This window comes from Stomoxys calcitrans, chromosome 3 (genome assembly GCF_963082655.1).
Source record: "Stomoxys calcitrans chromosome 3, idStoCalc2.1, whole genome shotgun sequence".
Lineage (NCBI taxonomy): Eukaryota > Metazoa > Arthropoda > Insecta > Diptera > Muscidae > Stomoxys > Stomoxys calcitrans.
This window is the reverse complement of record NC_081554.1, coordinates 29,322,237-29,346,005: the sequence shown is the minus strand read 5'-3', so window position 1 is coordinate 29,346,005 and position 23,769 is coordinate 29,322,237. Positions and strand designations below refer to the sequence as shown.

At 38.6% G+C, this 23,769-nt stretch overlaps 2 protein-coding genes across 2 annotated transcripts; both read right to left on the bottom strand.

The window, feature by feature from the left end:
• Window positions 1-4,337: 4,337 nt before the first annotated feature.
• LOC131996268 (uncharacterized) lies at window positions 4,338-11,087 on the bottom strand. Its single transcript, XM_059365800.1, has 3 exons — window positions 10,985-11,087; window positions 10,745-10,921; window positions 4,338-4,722 (listed from the first exon to the last, which is right to left on the bottom strand). Exons 1-3 carry the CDS (start codon window positions 11,040-11,042, stop codon window positions 4,511-4,513), a joined length of 447 nt encoding a protein of 148 aa, XP_059221783.1. The 5' UTR covers window positions 11,043-11,087; the 3' UTR covers window positions 4,338-4,510.
• A 6,618-nt stretch (window positions 11,088-17,705) lies between these two features.
• On the bottom strand, window positions 17,706-21,301 carry LOC131996013 (uncharacterized). Its single transcript, XM_059365421.1, has 3 exons — window positions 21,244-21,301; window positions 20,990-21,172; window positions 17,706-17,914 (listed from the first exon to the last, which is right to left on the bottom strand). The coding sequence occupies exons 1-3, from the start codon at window positions 21,299-21,301 to the stop codon at window positions 17,706-17,708; spliced, it is 450 nt and encodes a 149-aa protein (XP_059221404.1).
• Window positions 21,302-23,769: the final 2,468 nt, after the last annotated feature.

Below are 23,769 nucleotides of genomic sequence, written 5' to 3'. Positions count from 1 at the left end.
CAGTTGCCCAAGAGTTGTTCCCCCAATTTTTTTGTGTTAGACATCGCAATTGTTATGTCGTTTGTAAATCTTCTCTCATGCATGATTTGAGATCCACACACAATTGAGAGCGTGAGCCAGAACAAGTTTGGGCAGGTTGTAATGCTTCTGAGTGTGAAACCAATTTAATTAAGCATCTCCGAATTTATGTTGTAGTCTTGGGAGCATTCGGTGCCTTACCCCTTGCATTTAGCAATCGGTTTGTGTTGTTGTTATTCTTAGAAAGAGAGAGAAAAAAAAACTTAAATGTATGATACACTTAAAAAAATTTAATGGAAATTAAATGTTGCGTATATCGTGAACGAGAGAATTTATAGCAAGTAACAACGAACAAAGTTCGTGCAGGCTTAATCTTGGATACCAACCACTATGGATTCTGGTAGGGCATAGTTGTACTGTACGTACTAAATATCTGCCAAATCAGTCAAAAATCGTAATGTTTGGGAACCGTAGTAGACTAATCAGGCGATCGGCTTATATGGTGCCCTTCATGATGTTGTTGGCTACATCGAGGGGAATTTGGGAGTGGTCGATTTAATTTTGGTGGCCTTCCTTGGCAAAGAATGGGGCTTTCACTAATGCGAAGTTGGAGTTCATACATTGCGCTCTGGTGGGCATGAGGGCAGCCTTTCGTCTAAAGTGCAATTAACTGGGAAAATCGCAAAAATAAGTTTTTTACATACACGACTAAAATGACTTCAGGAGCACGAATATGAAGTCTTTTTTGGTGTTTAGGCTTGGGGGGGCCCACAAAAGGGCAAATTTCAGCGAAATAGGGTAATGAATAAATCTTTTATTGGCTTCAGACCCCTTATCGAGAGATCGGTCTATATGGCAGCTATATCTAAATACAGTCCGATCTGAACCATATTTAGGTCGGGTGTCAGGAGGCTAAAAATAACCCACTGTTTCAAATTTTAGCGAAATCGGTTTAAAAATTAAGCTGTTATGGCCTTCAGACCCTTTATCGGGAGATCGGTTTATATGACAGCTATATCTAAATAAAGTCCGATCTGAACCATATTTAGGTCAGATGTCGGGAGGCTTAAAATAACCCACTGTTGCAAATTTCATCTCAATATCCAATTTTTGAAGGCTCTAGAGCGATTACAACAGACGGACGGACAGACGGACTGACACACGAACATCGTTAAATCGTCTTAAAATTTTACGACGATCCGAAATATATATACCTTGTAGGGTCGGAAATTGATATTTCGATGTGTTGCAAACGGAATGACTAAATGAATATACCGCCTATCCTACGGTGGTGGGTATAAAAAGAACTTCTTTGAAGTATAGTAATGGAAGTCAGGGGTCTGCTGTTTCCCAGTCCATCAAAATGTGGCGGAAAACGAAGCGTCCAAGCGCCCAGCGCTGACCAGGAATGAATCGCTGATTGCCTCAGATCTTGCTACGGCATCAGTGAGCCCCTATGTGCGCTTTTTGGTAGGGTTGGCGCCTTCTACAGTGACTACGAGTATAAGGCGTAGGCTAGTGCGGATTGTTGTAGGTTGGCAGAATCCCTATGGCCGAGTATTTCAGGACTTCGTTTACCTCGCAAGCTTGATTTCGAACTTCTGATAGAAATCCTGACTGGTCATTACATCGTCAGGTCTTAGACGTAGCGCTAGAGCTAAGGAGAGGCAAACTACTGCAGAATGTGCGCTGACGAGGAGGGGTTAGAGACGATGGATCACCTTTTGTGTTACTTCACCGCAATGGCGAGAGTAATAGGTAAACATCTATTCTCGTGCCTGAACTTTGTCTCTTCTGTAGAAGACCGAATTGGCTGAAAAGACCATTCTCTAGCTGGTGAGAGTTTCTTTTTCTTGCTTTGTCTTATACCTTGTACGGTTCTGTAGTTTATGTCTACCTGTTTTCCTCCCCCTTTTTATACCCACCACCATAGGATGGGGGTATACTAATTTCGTCATTCTGTTTGTAACTACTCGAAATATTCGCCTGAGACCCCCTTAAGTATATATATATATTCTTGATCGTCGTGACATTTTAAGTCACTCTAGCCATGTCCGTCCGTCCGTCCGTATGTCCGTCCGTCTGCCTGTCGAAAGCACTCTAACTTTGGAAGGAGTAAAGCTAGCCTCTTGAAATTTTGCACAAATACTTCTTATTAGTGTAAGTCAGTTGGGATTGTAAATGGTCCATATCGGTCAATGTTTTGATATAGCTGCCATATAAACCGATCTTGGGTCTTGACTTCTTGAGCCTCTAGAGGGCGCAATTCTTATCTGATTGGAATGAAATTTTGTACTACGTGTTTTGTTATGATATCCAACAACTGTGCCAAGTATGGTTCAAATCGGTCCATAACCTAATATAGCAGCCATATAAACCGATTTTGGATCTTGACTTCTTGAGCCTCTAAAGAGCGCAATTCTTATCCGATTTGAATGAATTTTGGTACGACGTGTTTTGTTATGATATCCAATAACTGTGCCAAGTATGATTCAAATCGGTCCATAACCTGATATAGCTGTCATATAAACCGATCTTGGATCTTGATTTCTTGAGGCTCTAGAGGACGCAATTCTTATCCGATTGTAAAGAAATTTTGCACGAAGTGTTTTGTTATGATATCCAACAACTGTGCCAAGTATGGCTCAAATCGGTCTATAATCTGATATAGCTGCTATATAAACCGATCTGGGATCTTGATTTCTTGAGCCTCTAGAGGTCGCAATTCTTATCCGATGTGAATGAAATTTTGCACCAATTTTTTTTAATGATATTCAATAAACTGTGCCGAGTATGGTTCAAATCGGTCTTTAACCTGATATAGCTGTCATATAAACCGATCTGGGGACTTGACTTCTTGAGCTTCTAGAGGGCGCAATTCCTATCCGATATGGCTGAAATTTAGCATGACGTATTTTATTACAACTGTGCCAAATAAGGTGCAAATCGGTTTATAACCTGATATAGCTGCCATATAAACCGATCTGGGGACTTGACTTCTTGAGCCTCTAGAGGTCGCAATTATTATCCGATCGACGGATCCTCTTATGACCATCAACATACGTGTTTATTATGGTCTGAATGGGTCTATAGCCTGATACAGCTCCCATATAAATCTATCTCTCTATATTACTTCTTGACTCCCCAAATGGCGCAATTCTTATTCGAATTGGCTGAAATTTTACACAGGTCTCCAATATATAATTCAATTGTGGTCCAATCCGGATCATATCTTGATATCGCTCTTATAGCAGAGCAAATATTTTCTTTTATCCTTTTTTTGCCTAAGAAGTGATGCCGGGAAAAGAACTCGACAAATGCGATCCATGGTGAAGGGTATATACGATTCGGCCCGGCCGAACTTAGTACGCTTTTAGTTGTTTTATCTACCTTCTTCTAGGGCAAACACAATGGATCTAAGGACTCCGAGGGAAGTTTCTAGGTTCCGTGGTTGTTAGCCGCTTTTCGTTCACTTAACCTAACTTAAACGAGAGCTATACCAGCAACGCAGAGGTGTGCATGTCCAATGGACTTTGTCCACGCTTAACACCTGGGTTCAAATCTTGGCAAGAACATCAGGAAAATTTTTAAGCTGTGGTTATCCCCTCCTAATGCTGGCGACATTCGTGACTCTCACTGCTCTCTGCCGTTCGGACTCTGCTATTAAAAGGAGGTACTTATCATTGCGCTTAAACTTGAATCGAACGGCACTCAGTGATATGGAAGAAGTTTGTCCCTGTTCCTTAATGGAAAGCCCATGGGCAAATTTACATGTGTAAAATGGAGTGATGGAGTTAGGGAAAAAATTCACTCACTTAGTTGCCTCTCACTGGCTGTTTGGTAGTTCCACATATGACACATATGCTTGGAAGGCGACCGGCTCTCCTGCTATAGAGGAGCCAATCCTGCCATATTAGTCCGCCTTCTTATTTCCCGTACACCAACGTGGTCGGGAGCTAAGTTAGCGCTATGTTATCCATCCGTCATGTGGCTTGAACTTACAGCTCCCGAATTTACATAAATCCTGAGTTTCGTCTGATCTTAGGAAACCCTTCGGCTCCTGCTGCTTTGTTGTTATTCAGCCTAGCTTCTAGTTGACTGTTCTCATTCTGTCTTGCCAATGTACATTTTATACCGTGATATAAGGTTGGTTTCGTGGAATCCAAACACCCAAAGCAAACCATGTGTATCTGTTTTCAGAATGTTATGAAGCATCGATGTAGTTCCCTGTTAAGTTATACACAAATTTTCCCAGTGCAACCATTGACGAAATGGCCCAAATTTCTCGAGAACCATTGGGTCAATAAAGTCACAGTTAATTTAATATTGATATATAGGGGTTTTCTTTTATTACTGACACTTTTTTTTAGTTTGTAGCAAACCATTTCATAGGCAAATTGATGGTGAAAAAAATACATGCATTGCGTGAGTAAGTAAATCATTGTTCAGTAACACTTAGTAGCTAAAAATTGCTTAAATTAACAATTTTATCTTAAGAAAACATAAAAGTCAAGCTTAATAGTAATACGGTTAATATGCCTTGGATGGCTATCGACGAAGATGAGTTACAGACATCTGTGGTACAAACAGAACATGATCCCAGCTTCTGTCCCACGTTTTGGGGATCCAAAACACATCCATTGTCTGTGTGAACGGTATCGCCAAAGTAACAGGAACGCAGGATATACGTATCACCACCCAGAGCTGTAATAAGGAGAGGAAAGAAATTTTCAATATTTTCGATTAGCATTTTATTGACTTTAGTTATATTAGAAGATATTCCACTGTTGGAAATTATACTTTATAAAGTTTTGAAGTATTGATCTGGAAGTTCAAAGAATATATGGCGAATGATGACCTCTTGTGGAATTATGATATGATATCAATTTTGAAAATCGGACCACAAATGAAGAATTGATAGACTGAACAACCAAAACAGTATAAAATGCATGTCGCCTTGTCACAATGAGATACTCTGATCTCATTCTGTTGACCCAGCTAAAGAACAACAAGGCAGCAGTAACCAATGGGTTGCCGGGTTAACATTTCAAACCGGAGCGACACGCTGAAGAGATTTATAAATTATCTCGTCTGGGCAATCTGGCTAGAAGAGAATCTCCGATCTCTATATAGAGGAGGTGTAGAAAAAGGTTGATGGGTTTAATTGACACTGCACGAAAGAAGAATGTCGGAAAATTGCAAACGCAACAGATGGTAACAGAATACCCACTCAACTCATCCAATTGCTTAAATATAGCACTCATTGTCTCAATAATATAGCAGCGCAATGACAAATTATTGCCCATTTCATGGAAAATGTCGCGAAATACTTACTCGGGTGCCAAAAGACTTCCCAAGGGAACCGTAGTATAGACCAGAGGTATCAAAATGCCTCTGAAGTCAAGAATGAAACTTGCCGTGTAACGCTGCCGTCAATTAGTAACGTGTCAGGTGAAGGAAGGGTTTAAGAAGAAAAGAGAAAGGAGAAATGCCTATTCTGAAAGAAGAACATGTAGGTGGAAAGTTGTGAGTGTGAACTACACAAGAAGTTTATAAATCCGAATGAAGTCAGAAATTTCTACCCAAGAATTAATCATTTAACCGATGTTTTCGGTACAAGCACATCCTACTGAAGAGACTGATCTGATCTGATAACAAATGCAGATGGTGTGCTTAGGATATGGAAGGAAATGTTATACCCAACTACTGGTATGCGATAGTAGCGGCGACAAGTATTTCGCAGAAAAAATCCTTAGTATAAAAGTATAAAATATACAGGGTAGCTGACACGAAGTGTTATCAAGTTCACACATGAAAATCTTTCAAACTGACAATGACAGCTGCATGATATTTGATTTATTGACAGAAAAAAGAATGTTATTTGTGATGGAGTTCAAGCGTAATAGTGTGATAGCTTTAAATTTGGCTGGAACATAACAACCGGCTATTGTTGACGGACACATACACCTCAAAGTGAACAAAATGTTTGTTTATCGCACCATAAATCGTTATAATGATACTGGTAGTGTTGCCGAACGCCATGGTGGTGGTCCAAAATAAAATGCAACAACAGCTGAAATGGTTCAACAGGTGCAAACTCAAATTCAACAAAATCCACGAAGTAGTGGCGCTCAAATGGTTAAAGATCAGAAAATATCCCCCAAAGTATGCCATATATATCGGACAAGTAAAAACTTGCTAAGTTTGGACGAGCCGCCATGAATTCCGCTAAAAAATTGTCGATATTAACTCAGTTGGATTTGAACGATTTTTTTAACCATCAAATTGGTCGAAAATTGAAGCCTCTACGATATTAAGAAGTTAAAACTAGGGATCGGTTTATATGAGGGGTATATCCAAATCGAAACCGATATGATTTATTTGCAATCCCCGACGACCTACGTCGACCCAAAGCACTGGATAGCTGTGAGTACCACAGAAGCTGAAACATTGAAGTCCCATCTGTGTGGTGTTCATTGCTGTTACGAGAAGGCTAGCGAGTTACGGGGGGCGTCCAGAGGAATGCCCCATGCGTAAATAGTAGCTGCAACGGTAGCCACGTACAATCAGCGGTATCGAGCGGTGAGTCTCAGTGTAAAGTCGGGCGGCACAGGCCCTTGCACAATTATTGAGTGCCTATGATGCTCGATATGACAAGGCGAGTTATTTGCGTCTTCAAACAACCAATGGCCACCCTGTTGCCGCTAGCTTGCTCGCTTACAGGAGCTTGACGAGGATCGTTACCTCCACATGAAAAAGTGGGTACAACATCAATAACAACCTACGTCGAGCTGTAATTTCCAAAGACGGACGGAAGGACGGATGGAGAGTGACTAGATTAGACCATCCCATGGTGGTCTGTATAAAAACGAGCTTAAGGTGACGCCTTTTCAAAAAGGTACACGATCATACACCAAAGCAAAAAAAGTTTGAGCAAAGAGCAATGTGTCAATGTTTGCACGAGCGTGGTGAATTTCTCAACATGATGATATTCTCAAACGAGAAACATTTCCCAATTGAGCATTGAGAATTTTAGTCGAAAAATCGTGGAAATAGTCCTGGAACGGATAGAGATATGGACATTAAACCTAACATGGTCAATGTCAAGGTGTTTCCCAATAAGTATGCAGAATTTGGGGACCCTAGTGAGTCCATAGGTTGATCCATGGTGCTTGAAACTGGTCACCAAGAGCATGTACAAATTTGAATTTCTTGTCAAACAGTAATTTGTGGGCCGATTGGCTTGATTCTTTTTTTTAGGACATAGAGCTCTTAAAATCCTTTTAAAAAATAGGTAAAAATAGGTTTGAGATATGGACTTGACTAAATTTTAGCCAAGTTATCGTCGGTATATCTGACGTATCAACAAGACTCGGCACAACTAAGAATGGCTAAACAATGTTCCGCACTTCATTTCATCCACATACGCCGAATGCAAATTCTATTGACTTTTCTATTTGGGTCTTTTATGAAGGTAAAAACGAAACAAGAACAAATAAAAGCGTGCTAAGTACGGTCGGGCCGAATCTTGGGAACCCACCACCATGGATTCTGCCAAAATATGGGAGCTATATCTGGTTATAGACCGATCTGGACCATACTCGCAAAGTTATTGAGAGTCATAACAGAACACTATGTGCAAAATTTCAGCCAAATTGGACAAAAATTGGGGCTTCCAGGAGCTCAAGAAGTCACATCGGGAGATCGGTTTATATGAGAGCTATATCAGGTTATAGACCGATTCAGACCGTATGTAGCACAGTTGTTGGAAGTCATAATATGACACTATGTGCAAAATCTCAGGCAAATCGTAAGAAAATTGAGGTTTCAAGGGGCTCAACAAGTCAAATCGGGTGATCGGTTTATATGGGAGCTATATCAAGATCTTGATCGATTCGGACAGTACTTGGTACAGTTGTTGGAAGTCTTTATAGCTCCCATCGTATAAAAATTGAGGCTTCAAGGGGCTCAACAAGTCAAGTCGGGAGATCAGGTTATATGGGAGCTATTGGGTTGCCCAAAAAGTAATTGCGGATTTTTCATATAGTCGGCGTTGACAAATTTTTTCACAGCTTGTGACTCTGTAATTGCATTCTTTCTTCTGTCAGTTATCAGCTGTTACTTTTAGCTTGCTTTAGAAAAAAAGTGTAAAAAAAGTATATTTGATTAAAGTTCATTCTAAGTTTTATTAAAAATGCATTTACTTTCTTTTAAAAAATCCGCAATTACATTTTGGGTAACCCAATATATTAGGTTCTCGAGCGATTGGGTCCGTACTTGGTACAGTTGTTGGAACTCTTAATAGAACACTTTGTGCAAAATTTCGGACAAAAATTGCGGTTCCCAGGAGCTCGATAATTGAAATTGGGAGATCGGTTTATATAGGAGCTATATCCAAATCTGAACCGATATGACCCATTTGCAATCCTCTACGACCAACATCAATAGTAAGTATCAGTGAAAAATTTTAAGCAGCTAGCTTTACGCGTTCAACCGCTATCGTGATTTCGGCAGACGGGCGGACAGACGGGCGGACATATGACGGACGGACAGACGAGCAGGCGGACGGACAGACGGACGGACAGACGGACGGACAGACGGACGAACAGACGTACTGAGAACAGACGTACTGAGGACAGACTGAGGACGGACTGAGGACGGACAGACGGATGGACAGACGGATGGACAGACGGATGGACAGACGGATGGACAGACGGATGGACAGACGGACGGACAAGGCTGGATCGGTTAGCCGTACGCGTTCAACCCTTATCGTGATTTCCATAGACGGACGGACGTATGGACATGGCTTGATCAACTTAGAATGTCAAGATGATTCAGAATGCTCATAAATGATGGGGTCGCAGATAAATATTTCGAGGTGTTACAAACGGAATGACTAGATTAGTAGACCCCTTATCCTATAGTGATGGGTTTAAAAATATGAATGTGCTGAAGAAATCCATTATACGGGAGGGGCCAAAATACCGACAGATTACATTCGTGCAGTTTGCAACTCGTTTATTTTAATCAAGGCAAAATGTAGTCATATCGAGCAAAATTGAATAGATTCTGAAAGTTTGATTTTTTCCACCTATTTTTGTCATTTAAATTGGTATTACTTCGTGTCAGCTACACTGTATTACTACATATTGATGAAATTTGAAACAGTGACTTGAGTGAGATGCTTCCATCCTTATTATGGTTCAAATCGGAACATAATTGGAAAGAGTTGCCATGTAGACCGATCACCCGGTTTATGGTTTTGGGTTCACAAAAAGTTATGAATTAAAACCTTAAGAGTTTCAGTACTAATACCCACCATAATAACTTTTTCATTCCGTTTGCAATACTTCGACCATCTGTTCGTTTGTCTGTGAAAAACATTAGCTTTCAAACGAGTGACTATAAATTTTGGACCCAAAATTCTTATTATGACACTTAGGGGAGAGGATCGAATTCTGGCGATAGGTTGAACAAAATTTGCAGCGGTGGTTATCACCTCCTAGTGTAAGCTTTTGAGAAGGCCACCGTAGCGCAGAGGTTAGCATGTCGGCATATGACGCTGAACGCCTTGGTTCGAATCCTGGCGAGACAATCAGAAAAATTTTTCAGCGGTGGTTTTCTCCTCCCAATGCTGGCAACATTTGTGAGGTACCATGCCATGTAAAATTTCTCTCAAAAGAGATGTCGCACTGCGGCACGCCGTTTGGACTCGGCTATGAAAAGGAGATCCCTTACCATTGAGCTTAAAACTTGAATCGGACTGCACTCATTGATATGTGAGAAGTTTGCCCCACTTACTTGGTAGGATGTTCATGGGCATAATTTGCATTTGCATTTAAGCTGTTGAACCATATCGAAACTCCACCCTAAAGAGTTTTTGCCCTGGGGCACGCCATTCGAACTTAACTATAAAGGCGTTGAGGAGCGTTGCGTTGAAAAATGCAACTCTGCAATCATATGTTAAAATGAAAGCGTAAACAGTTTTTAGCTTTGACGTCTAAAAATTCCAGTTCATGTGCGGCAGCACAGAATGACGATAGCTTTTAAGAGTCAAAGTCTAAAATTTTTTAACTTTTCCCCCTTGTTTTTGTGGCATTTGCGTACAGAGTTGAATTTTTGCACCGCGGCGTTATGAGCGCGCTCCGTAAACGCGCTCCTACTGTTTCGGCCCTAAGAAGGAAGACCCTTATCATTCAGTTTTAAACTTGAATCAGACTACACTCAGTAGAATCCGCAATTATTAAAGGATTTGTTAGAAATGCTCCATGATGACTTCTGTTATATTTTCGAAATTCATGCCGGTTGTGGTCCCAATTTCCCTACAACCTTTTATAGCTTCCGTAAAAACCGATCTCCCTATAGGATTCATGAGTTCTTTAAGGATGCAGTTATTATTCGGTTTGTCCGAATTAACAATACATCTAAATCCTCATTTTATTCTCATATCAAACTTCCTATCTGTATTCCTTTCCCACAAAATGTCCTTGATTTTTACAATTCCAAAAAATGCATGCACTTCCGTTTGTTCCGTTTTTGTTGTTCACTTTTTAACTCCTTCGTTATGAATCGCTCCAATGTTGATATGCAAATGAAGACCCACGCCAAATGCAAAGACCATTTAGTTTTTTAGCTTGCAATCATTGTGACGCCAGCTACAATGCCATCGGTTTTTTAGGTCAACCCCTTTAAAAATAAGAGAAACACTCATACACCCACTTACGAGATTCCACGATTTGTATCATGCAACCGGTGGCATTAACGCCCACAGCTAATCCTTTTATGTACTTTGGAGCTACTTCTTTGTCGCAATCGAATTTCATATTTTCCTCTGGTTTGAAGGGTTCACCACATTTTTTCTTGCCCAAAGACCCACACTGATAGCAGTGAATGGCAAAAACTGCAAGGAAAAATATTAAAAATTAAGAAAAAATTACACATTTCATATGAGGTCCCTGCTTACCCTTGATGGCCAAGGTAGCCATAATGCTAAGAGCAAATAAGAATTTTATGTTGGCCATTGTTTCTTTCAGTGTGTATTTTTTCTATGACTTTACTTAACTGCAGCTTGCAGTCGAATGCCACTTCCTTTCAAGAATTTGTTTAACTTTTGTCTAAGAGAGTTGGCTTCCTACATGTCCTGCATGGGTTGTTAATTTTTGTTGCCAAGTTTGAGTGGTTTTAAGGGTTCTTGAGTGGAAGGATGCACTTTGTGGCTTATACTATGTTTGAGTAAAAAATTATTGTTGTTAGTTTCATGACATTGATGCAATTATAATGGTAATTTATGCAATCAGGACAAGTAGAAATGCATTACACTGAAAAAAATGTTTGTTCTGATTATAGAGATTCGCCAAAGAATGTAAATTTAATTGAAGGACCCGTAAGGAAGTGCAAAAGTAGGGCGGTGCCGACTGTATAATACCCCACATTTCCATGAAATTTTCTCTAAATACAAATTTACTATGAAATTTTCCATAAAATCATCTCCAGAGACAAAATTTCCATGAAATTTTCCCTAAAGACAAAATTTCCATGAAACTTTCTCTTAGACAAAATTTCCATGAAATTTTCCCTCAAGACAAAATTTCCATGAAATTTTCCATAAAGTCAAAATTTCTATGAAATTTTCTCTAAAGACAAAATTTCTATGAAATTTTCCCTAAAGACAAAATTTTCATGGAATTTTCCTTAAAGACAAAATTTCCATGAAATTTTCCTTAAAGTCAAAATTTCCATAAAATTTTCTCTTAAGACATAATCTCCATGAAATTTTCCCTAAAGACAAAATTTCCATGGAATTTTCCCTGAAGAGAAAATCTCCTTCAAATTTTCTCTTAAGACAAAATTTTAATTTTCTCTTAATTCAAAATTTCCATGAGATTTTCTCTAAAGACAAAATCTGCATAAAATTTTCTCTTAAAACAAAAATTCTATGAAATTTTCCCTAAAGACAAAATTTCCATGAAATATTCCCTAAAAAAAATTCCATGAAATTTTCCCTAAAGACAAAATTTCCACGAAATTTTCCATAAAGACAAAATTTCCATGAAATTTTCCCTTAAGACAAAATTTCCATAAAATTTTCCCTTAAGACAAAATTTCCATGAAATTTTCCCTAAAGACAAAATTTCCATGAAATTTTCCCTAAAGAAAAAATTTCCATGAAATTTTCCCTAAAGAAAAAATTTCCATGAAATTTTCTCTAAAGACAATATTTCTATGAATTTCCCTAAAGACAAACATTCCATGAGATTTTCCCTGAAGACAAAATTTCCATGAAATTTTCCACAAAGACAAAATTTCCATGAAATTTTCCCTTAAGACAAAATTTCCATGAAATTTTCCCTTAAGACAAAATTTCCATGAAATTTTCCCTAAAGTCAAAATTTCCATGAAATTTTCCCTAAAGAAAAAATTTCCATTAAATTTTCTCTAAAGACAGAATTTTTATGAAATTTTCTCTTAAGACAGAATTTTCATGAAATGTTCCCTAAAGTCAAAATTTCCATAAAATTTTCCCTAAAGACAAAATTTCCATTAAATTTTCCCTAAAGACAAAATTTCCATGAAATTTTCCCTGAAGAAAAAATTTCCATGCGATTTTCCCTAAAGACAAAATTTCCATGAAATTTTCCCTAAAGACAAAATTTGCATGAAATTTTCCCTAAAGACAAAATTTCCATTAGATATTCCCTAAAGACAAAATTTCCATGAAATTTTCCTTTAAGACAAAATTTCCATGAGATTTTCCCTTAATGAAATTTTCCCTAAAGACAAAATTTCTATTATATTTTCCGTTAAGACAAAATTTCCATGAAATTTTCTCTAAAGACAAAATTTCCATTAGTTTTTCCCTGAAGACAAAATTTCCATGAAATTTTCCATAAAAAACAAAATTTCCATGAAATTTTCCCTAAAGAAAAAATTTCCATGGGCAAAAATTCCATTCAAAACCAAATTTTTATGAAAATTTCTTTATATACAAAATTTCTACGAAATTTTCCCTTAAGACAAAATGTCCATGAAATTTTCCCTTAAAAAAAATCCATGAAATTTTCCCTTAAGACAAAATTTCCTTTAAGAAAAAATTTCTCTAAAGACAAAACTTCCATTAGTTTTTCCCTGAAGACAAAATTTCCATGAAATTTTCCTTAAAAACAAAATTTCTATGAAATTTTCCCTACAGAAAAAATTTCCATGCAATTTTCCCTTAAGACAAAATTTCCATGAAATTTTCCCTAAAGACAAAATTTCCATAAAATTTTCCCTAAAGAAGTACAATGTGGGAGCTATATCCAATTTCGAACCAATTTTGATGCACCTCCGCGAGCAAATATGTTCAAACTGTGAAAACTATGGTTGAAAAATGACAACATTATGGCAAATCACCCAAAATCTGATGAACGTATATATGGAAGCTATATCTAATTCTGAACCGATTCCGAGCAAACTTCTCAGATAATGTGGTAGTCGTCGAGGAAAGCGCTGTGCAAAATTTTGGCACAATTGGTCAAACAATGCGCTTGCTGTGGCTCTTTAAGTGAAAATCCGGCGATATATATATATATATGAGCTATATCTAAATCTGAACCGATTTCCATGAAATTCATCATTAATGTCGAGAGTCATAAGAAAATCATTCCTGACGAATTTCGACAGAATCGGAAATCAAATGATGACTTTTTTGCAAAATATCTCAAAATCGGATGAACATATATATGAGAGCTATATCTAAATCTGAACCGATTTCGAGCAAACTCCTCAGATACTGTGGCAGTCGTCGAGGAAAGCGTTTTGCGAAATTTTGGCAAGAAGGATCAATAAATGCGCTTGCTGTGACTCTAGAAGTTAAAATCGGGCGATATATATATGTGAGAGCTATATCTAAATCTGAACCGATTTCCATGAAATTCACCAGAGAAAATTCCTCTTGCCGAATTTCAAGAAAATCGGTTAACAAAAGACCGTTTTATTGCAGTATAACTGCAAATCGGACGAACATATATATGGGAGCTATATCTAAATCTGAACCGATTTTTACCAAACTGTATGTATATTGAGGTAGTCTTCGAGAAAAGCGTTGTGCAAAATTTTGGCAAGATTGGTCAATAAATGTGCTTGCAGTGGCTCTAGGAGTCAAAATCGGGCGATACATATATATGAGAGCTATATCTAAATCTGAACCGATTTCCATGAAATTTATCATTCATGTGGAGAGTCATAAGAAAATCATTCCTGTCGAATATCGACAGAATCGGAAATCAAATGATGACTTTTTTGCAAAATATCTCAAAATCGGACGAACGCATATATATGAGAGCTATATCTAAATCTGAACCGATTTCGAGCAAACTCCTCAGATACTGTGGCAGTCGTCGAGGAAAGCGTTTTGAAAAATTTTGGCAAGATGGATCAATAAATGCGCTTGCTGTGACTCTAGAAGTTAAAATCGTCCGATATATATATGTGAGAGCTATATCTAAATCTGAACCGATTTCCATGAAATTCACCAGAAATATTGAGAGTGAAGAGAAAATCCCTCCTGCCGAATTTCGAAGAAAATCGGTTAACAAAAAACCATTTTATTGCAATATATCTCAATCTGAACCGATTTTTACCAAACCGTATGTATATTGAGGTAGTCTTCGAGAAAAGCGTTGTGCAAAATTTTGGCAAGATTGGTCAATAAATGTGCTTGCAGTGGCTCTAGGAGTGAAAATCGGGCGATATATATATGTGAGAGCTATATCTATATCTGAACCGATTTACATGAAATTCATTAGAAATGTCGAGAGTCGCAAAAAAATTCCTTCCGTCAAATTTCGAGAGAATCGGTTAACAAAAGATCATTTTATTGCAATATTACTGCAAATCGGACGAACATATATATGGAAGCTATATCTAAATCTAAACCGATTTTGACCAAACTCTATGTATATTGAGGTAGTCGTCGAGAAAAGCGTTGTGCAAAATTTTGGCAAGATTGGTCAATAAATGTGCTTGCAGTGGTTCTAGGAGTGAAAATCGGGCTATATATATATGTGAGAGCTATATCTAAATCTGAACCGATATCCATGAAATTCAGCAGTCTTATCGAGAGTCGGAAAAAAAATCCTTTCTGCGAAATTTCAAGAGAATCGGTTAACAAAAGACCATTTTATTGCTGTATTACTGCAAATCGGATGAACATATATATGGGAGCTATATCCAGATCTGAACCGATTTTTTGCAATTTCAATAGGCTTCGTCTCTAGGCCGAAAAACATGCCTGTACCAAATTTGAAGACGATCGGATGAAAACTGCGAATTGTACTTTGTACACAAATTAACATGGACAGACAGACGGACGGACAGACAGACAGACTGACGGACATAGCTAAATCGAATCAGAAAGTGATTCTGAGTCAATCGGTATACTTATTAATAGGTCTATCTGTCTTCCTTTTGGGTGTTACAAACAAATTCACTAAGTTATAATGTACCAGAGTAGTGGTGTAGGGTATAATGATACATTTTCAACTTTTCAAGAAAAAATTTTCTTTGGTGAAAGATATTTTCCTTGAAATTAAGGATTTCTATACCCACCACTATAGGATGGGGTCATACTAACCTAGACATTCCGTTTGTAACATCTCGAAATATTGATCTAGGGCCCCATAAAGGTTCTTGGTCATCTTGACATTTTGAGTCGAAGAAGCCATGTCTGTCAGTCCGTCCGTCTGTGGAAATCACGACAGCGGTCAAACGCATAAAGCTAGTCGCTTGAAATTTTGCATATGTATATCTTATTGATGTACTTCATTGGGGATCGCAAATGGGCCATATCGGTTCAGATAAGAATACAGCTGGCATACAAACCGATCTCACGGTTTGACGTATTTAGCCCCTAGAAGCCGCAATTGTCATCCGCAATCGCTCTATAACCTGATATAGCTTCCATGAAAACCGATCTCCCGATTTGACTTCTTGAGTCCCTGAAAGCCACATTTTTATCCGATTTGGCTGACATTTTGCGTGTGGAGTTCTGTTATGACTTGTAACAACTAGGCAAAGTTCTTTTGAAAACGGTCAAGAATCTGATATAGCTCCCATATAAACCGATCTCCCGATTTGACTTCTTGAGCCCCAACAAGTCGCGATTTTTATCCGATTTGGCATATAGTGTTATGACTTCCACTGTGCCAAGTACTGTCCAAATCCGTCTTTAACCAGATATAGCTCCCATATTTCAGCAGAATCCATGGTGATGGGTTCCCAAGATTCGGCCCGGCCGAGCTTAGCACTCTTTTACTTGTTTTTGGTAAAGATGTTTAAATCACCAACAGACCGACCGATATCAAATAATCTCGACCGATATCAATTCCTCTCTTTCTCTCCTCCCTTTCAAATACAACATCCTCAATGCGAGAAAGTCTACGACCGTCTTTAGCCCACCCACCGCTGTTTTAGCAATCAGAATGGTTCTGTGTTTGTAACCGATCTTTTTCAGAATGCCGATTTCGCTCAGCTAAATCGCAACCTTAATGGCACAGTTTCGAATATAGACCTCACTAGGTTGCATAATTACCATAGCTTCCAACGCTATCTGCGGTATGGACCTCAATGCTTCCTTCATTCCGACTTCTTTGAACAGTAAGGAAATCCCGGAAGGTGTTTTGCACCATCTGGAACTCCCTGGTAAAAGTTCTCTTTTCCACAAAGGCCGTGTACCCCCAATTAATCATCTTCGGGTCAACTACCCACTTCCTATAGACATCCTTCTGCAGGAGTAGAAGGTGCACAAAACCCCTTGGCATTTCTTCGATTCGAGGACTAGTCAAGATACTTCGCCTTCTTTCGGAAACTGCAGAGTTGTACCGTCTAAAGACTGGAAAATTCGGTACCTTATATCTTCGCGCAAGAGCACTGGCTTTGCTTCTTCACGCATAGAAAAAATCAAACACGGCGATGACAAAGTGATCACATTCGTTCATAAAAGTGAACCAACACACGATGTTATTAGATCAACCACAAATGTTTATAAGCCAACAACAGTTGTGTTGAACAAAACGTCCACGACCATTCACATTCTGACAACCTCCAGTGCAGCATTTTTTAAAAGATTGCAACAACAGTTGTGTTGAACAAAACGTCCACGATCGTTCACATGCTGACAACCTCTAATGCACCATTTTTAAAAAGATTGCAAAAGTTTTTTTTCAGCAGCTGAGTATCTAACCTGTGTTTCATCAATCCCATTGTGTGTATACAAACGCCTTATCACTTTGCACCACGCTCGCCTATACACACACACAATGTTTAAAAAGTCATTTAAACTTAAGGTTGGTATACATACACATTTCGTAGGGATGATGTTCACAACGGGTGGTGCATGAAACAACAACGCATGTTCATAGAATCATTCACGTTTGTTGAGGATGTTTACAACAACGTCCGTGCATGATAATGATAAGATTGGTGCATGATTTTGAAACATTTTTGTCTTATCAATTTTTGTGTCAGTCCTCAAACCATTTCTCGTAGCCCATCTCGATAGTCTCCATTTTATTGTAATAAATTTTTGAAAAAGTCTTTTCAGTCGTTTTTCTGCCTGTAGGAACCATACAAATAAACTATCGCAACATTTCATCTATTGTGTAGAAGATAATTATTATTGAATTATTCATATATACAAATACAGATTAGGAGAAAATGCGAGCCATTAAAAATAGTACCAAAACGCCAGCAGCAAGTGGGGCTATAGAAGTGGCACCATTGCATAAATAATCGGTACAGACATCACAGCTTACGAGCGTAGACAAAACATCCAAGGCATTAAGAGTGCAGCCAGTTGTGATGTTGTAGATATCACCAAAGTAACAGGTACGCACAATGTGGGTACCAGATGTTTCTGAAAGGGTAAAGAGTTATATAATTAATAAAACTTTAGTAAACCTTGACAAAAAAAGGGGAAGGGATCAATATATTAATCTAAGATCCTACAAAGCATTAACATTCTTGATTGCCATGAAATTGTTTGTCGGCCTAGCGATGTATGTAGACAGTCATACATCGCTAGGCCGACAAACAATTTCATGGCATCATTGACCATCTGCCCATTTGTTTGTCGATCCGTCTGTCTCTCTGTAGTTCAATGTATATTCATGTCCTTGTATCCATCAGAGAACTCCATGAGAACCAAAATTTGGCACTCAATAGCCACTTTGGTCAAAGCAATTGTCTGTTACGCATGCCACCTTAAAACAAAGAAATCCCGAAACACACGCACATATACAAAGGAGTGAAAGATGCCCGAATGTTTTAGTAATGTGTGCATTGGGATGTGTTTTCCATTTTGGTCGTCGGGCAGCGTATATTGTTTGCAAATCAGCACCACTCAGATGAGTTTCATATGAAGCCAAAGCAAGCTGAGGAATGAGACATCAAGTGTTGTAGAGCGGCATAGATATACTCTGCTGTTTTTTTTTTGCACTTGGTTTTTTATTTTAGAAAGAGAATTGCTTTTATCAGTGTTGTACGTGGTGTCTGTCTCCGTCTGCTCAAAAGTGACACACTTACTTCCATTTTTATACCCACCACCGAAGGATGGGGGTATTTTCATTTTGTCATTCCGTTTGCAACACATCGAAGTATCCATTTCCGACCCTACAAAGTATTGTATATATATTCTTGATCAGCGTAAAACTCTAAGACGATCTAGACATGTCCGTCCGTCAGTCTGTTGAAATAACGCTACAGTCTTTAAAAATAGAGATATTGAGCTGAAACTTTGCACAAATCCTCTTTTTGCAGGTTAAGTTCGAAGATGGGCTATATCGGACTATATCTTCATATAGCCCCCATATAGACCGATCCGCCGATTTAGGGTCTTAGGCCCATAAAAGCCACATATATTATCCGATTTCCCTAAAATCTTCAATTTGGCCCAGATCGGTTTAGATTTGGATATAGCTGCCATATAGACCGATCTCTCGATTTAGGTCCTTGGGCCCATAAAATACGCATTTATTGTCCGATATCGCCGAAATATGGGACATTCAGTTAAGCTAAGCCCCTCGACATATTTCTGCAATATGGCACAGGTCGGTCCAGATTTTGATATAAATATGCCATATAGACCGATCTCTCGGTTTTAGGTTTTGGGGCCATAAAAGGCGCATTTATTGTCCGATGTCGCTGAAATTTGAGACAGCGAGTTTAGTTAGGCTCTTCAACGTCCTTCTTCAATTGTGTTAGGCTCTCCGACATTTTTCTGCAACTTGGACCAGATCGGTCCAGATCTGAATATAGCTGCCATATAGACCGATCTCTCGATTTAGGTCCTTGGGCCCATAAAAGACGCATTTATTGTCCGATATCGCCGAAATATGGGGCAGTCAGTTAAGCTAAGCCCCTCGACATACTTCTGCAATATGACTCAGATCTGTCTAGATTGTTCGATATTGTTCGATGTCGCCGAAATTTGGGACAGTCAGTTGTGTTAGGCCCTTCGACATTCTTCTTCAATTTGGCCAAGATCGGTCCAGATTGGAATATAGTTGCCATATAGACCAATATCTCGATTTAAAGTCTTGGCCCCAGAAAAGGCTCATTTATAATCCGATTTCACTGAAATTTGACACAGTGACTTATGTTAGGCTTTTCGACACCCTTGTCGTATATGGTTCCGAACGGTTTATTTTTAGTTATACTACTACTAAAAAGACCAATATTTTGTTACACACAATTGAACAATGACTTGTACTGATTAAAATTTGTTCCAAATCGGAACATATTTCGATATAACTGTTATGGGGCATGAGGTATGCACATTTTTCACTGGATTTTGACCAAAGATGGTTTACATATATACCGGAGGTGCTGGGTATCCAAAGTTCGTCCCGACCAATCTTAACGCCTTTTTACTTGTTTTCTTTATCCAACCCATTACAAAGCATGCAAATTAATTTCCGCTATCATAACTTTGAACGGCGTAGCTGTGTGTGTGTGTGTGTGTCTTCAGTTACGTTCAATGTGAGGCCTTGGGAATATTGCTTAAAGTGTAAAATACGGCCAGCAAGTATTTTATGTTCATCAGCAAAAACGCAGTAGCTCAACGAATTTTAAGGAGTATTTTATGTTTTGGTCGTTGGGAGTCGTAAGCGTCAACATCGATTACCGGTATAAGCAGGGCTTCGGAGTATAGCATTCGACTACGACCCTGGGGCGGAGTTTAAGTCGGAGTCGGAGTATTAAGCCGGAGTCGGAGTTGGTTCGGAGTAGGGGTTAGCGTGTTCCACTTCGAACCAAAGTCCGGCTTCCGCTCAATAGTCTGATACCGACTTCGAATCAGGCCTCAAAAACTCGACTCCGCAGCCCTGGGTATAAGGTGTTAGCTTACCATTCGCTGTATGTCTACCAAGTACACTTATTTTGTGGCTTGCTGCTGCTCTGTGGTATCCATGTCCATCTGTCGATTTCTTTGTCTGTCTATTTGTCCATCTGTCCGTCTTTCAGTTCTAAAATTTCACACACCGATATAGATCACTATGATCCCATAGATGACTTGATAGATTACTGTTAGAGAGATCAGTTGTTGTCTGAATTTTATGAAATTTAGTTCTTTTTTATAACTTCGAATATTGATGCCCATATACTATGCTCTGAATCGGGAAAAAACCCAGTTAAGTCCCCATTTCAATGCCGAGATTTACACCAGAGCCATGGCCTTCCAAATTGTGTTTCCCAGTGACTCGAACATAAGCTTTAGCCTCAAATCACATCGAGGGTGAATCATGTCATAGGTTGTGAGTCATCTGCTTATAAGAAAATCAACATTACAGAGAACTTTGCAAATGAGATCAAAGGAAGATTATAACCCATTTAAATCAATGGATGCTTTTCGAACTGTCGTTTTTATGATGTCGCTTTTCAAAATTTTATCAGGATTTTCATTTTTGCTCTTTCAATAAAAATTTTTACTTACTTGATTGAATAATTTGCTTCATACAGCCAGTAGCCTGTGCACTTGAGCCGAAGAACAGGGAGCCCAGAGTGGCAGGAGGCGATACATGGCTACAATGGGTGTCCATTTGCTTAGTATGATAAAATCTATAACCGCAATGCTCATCGTGCTTGGAATTGCAATGATAACAATAGAAAGCAAAAGCTTTAAAGAAAGAACCGAAAATTTGATAAGTCTTTAATTAACGTAGTACGATTTTTAAATATTTTTCTTACCGGAATTGGCCAAAATAGCCCATATAACAACAAACAGCAGCAATTTTTGTAAAATCATTTTAAATTTTATATGTTGACTTAGAATGAGCAAGGTCTTGGTTTTTTTTCATTTAGATTTAGATTTAGAACTTTTGTGTAGCCTCCGTTTATATGTGGTGTTCGAAACAAAATGACATTCTAACAGACCATGGAAACTATTTTGGTCAAATTTCAAAGACATTGCTAAAAATATAATTTTGAGATAACCGTAATGGTTGACAGCGAAATTGAGGCTTTAAATGTAGACCACCACTATAGAGTTTACATTTAAATAAAGTATTGTATCATAAAACCACATCTTATGCCTTGTGGTAATAGTATAGAGTTGTCGAAATGGAGAAACTAAGAAAACAACATATCGAGTTGAAAGAGAGGGAACCACGGGATAAGTATATCGTATCTCCTATTCTATGGCTGGCAATATATAAAAGAGTTGCGTGACTGACTGATCATCGCCCAGCCCAAACGGCTAAAGCTAAAATTATGAAATTGTGCACAAATGTTGTCTTGGGCCATAGGCACGGGATAAGGCTGGATTTGGTGGTATTCGTACGTTTAGGTACTAAAAAGTACGAAATGGTACATATTTGCCCAGCGCGAAAGGAAAGTGCTAGAATTATGTTCTTGGGCTCAAATTGAAGAGAGTCTGGCAAAAAAAGGTTTGGTAAAACAAATTTTGAAAAATCGTACCGGAAGTGGGAGAAATAGTACGTTATAGTACGTACCGCAATCGGTCTTTGTAAATTGAACTCGTGCTCTGAATTTTGGTACTTAGGTACACTATGCCGGTCATAATTGGGTGAATATAAGAGTACCAACAAGTAAAAAGACGTTAAGTTCGGCCGGGCCGAACTTTGGATACCCACCACCTCGGATATATATGTAAACCACCTTTCATCAAAATCCGGTAAAAATAGCATACCTTATGTCCCATAACAGGTATATCGAAATATGTTTCGATATGGACCAAATTCTAATAAGTACTAGCCTTTGATCAATTGTGTATAAGAAAATATTGGTCTTTTTAGTAGCTATATCTAAAAATAAACCAATCTGAAGCATAAAAAAAGCCAAAAAAAAGCCGAAAAAGCCTAACATAAGTCAATGTGTCAAATTTCAGTTAAAACGGATTAAAAATGCCCTTTTTTTGGGGCCAAGACTTTAAATCGAGATATCGGTCTATATGGCAGCTATCTGCAAATCTTAATCGATCTAGACCAAACTGCTGAAATATGTGGAGGGGCTAAACTTAACTCACTGTCCCAAATTTCGGCTATATCGGACAATAAATGCTCCTTTTATGGGCCCAAAACATTAAATCGAGAGATCGGTCTATGTGACAGCTATATCCAAATATGGACCGATCTGAGTGAAATTAAAGAAAGATGTTGAAGGGCCTAACACAACTCACTGTCTCAACTTTCAGCAAAAAAGGGTAATAAATGCGCTTTTTATGGCCCCAAAACCTACAACCGAGGGATCGGTCTTTATGGCAGCTATAGCCAAATCTGGACCGATCTGCGCCAAATTGACGAAGGATGTCGAAGGGCCTAAGACAACTAACTGTCCAAAATTTCAGCAAAATCGGATAATAAATGTGGCTTTTATGGGCCTAAGACCCTAAATCGGAGGATCGGTCTATATGGCAGCTATAACCAAATCTAGACCGATCTGGGCCAAATTGATGGAGGATATAGAGGGGCCTAACACAACTCACTGTCCCAAATTTCAGCAAAATCTCTTAATAAATGTGGCTTTTATGAGCCTAAGACCCTAAATCGGAGCATCGGTCTATATGGCAGCTATATCAAAATCTAGATCGATCTGGGTCAAATTGACGAAGAATATCGAAGGGCCTAAGACAACTCACTGTCCCAAATTTTAGCAAAATCGGAAAATAAATGTGGCTTTTATGGGCCTAAGACCCTAAATCGGAGGATCGGTCTATATGACAGCTATATCTAAATCTGCACCGATCTGGGTCAAATTGACGAAGAATGTCGAAGGGCCTAAGACAACTCACTGTCCCAAATTTCAGGAAAATCGGAATATAAATGTGGCTTTTATGGGCCTCAGACCCTTATTCGGAGTATCGGTCTATATGGCAGCAATATCCAAATCTTTACCGATCTGAGGGAAATTAAAGAAGGATGTCGAAGGGCCTAAGACAACTCACTGTCCCAAATTTCAGAAAAATCGGAATATAAATGTGGCTTTTATGGGCCTAAGACCCTAAATCGGAGGATCGGACTATATGGCAGCTATATCCAAATCTAGACCGATCAGGGTCAAATTAAAGAAGGATGTCGAAGGGCCTAACGCAACTCACTGTTCAAAATTTCAGCGACATCGGATAATAAGTGTAGCTTTTATGGGCCTAAGACCCTAAATCGGAGGATCGGTCTATATGGGGGCTATATCAAGATATAGTCCGATATAGCCCATCTTCGAACTTAAACTGCTTATGGACAAAAAAAGAATCTGTGA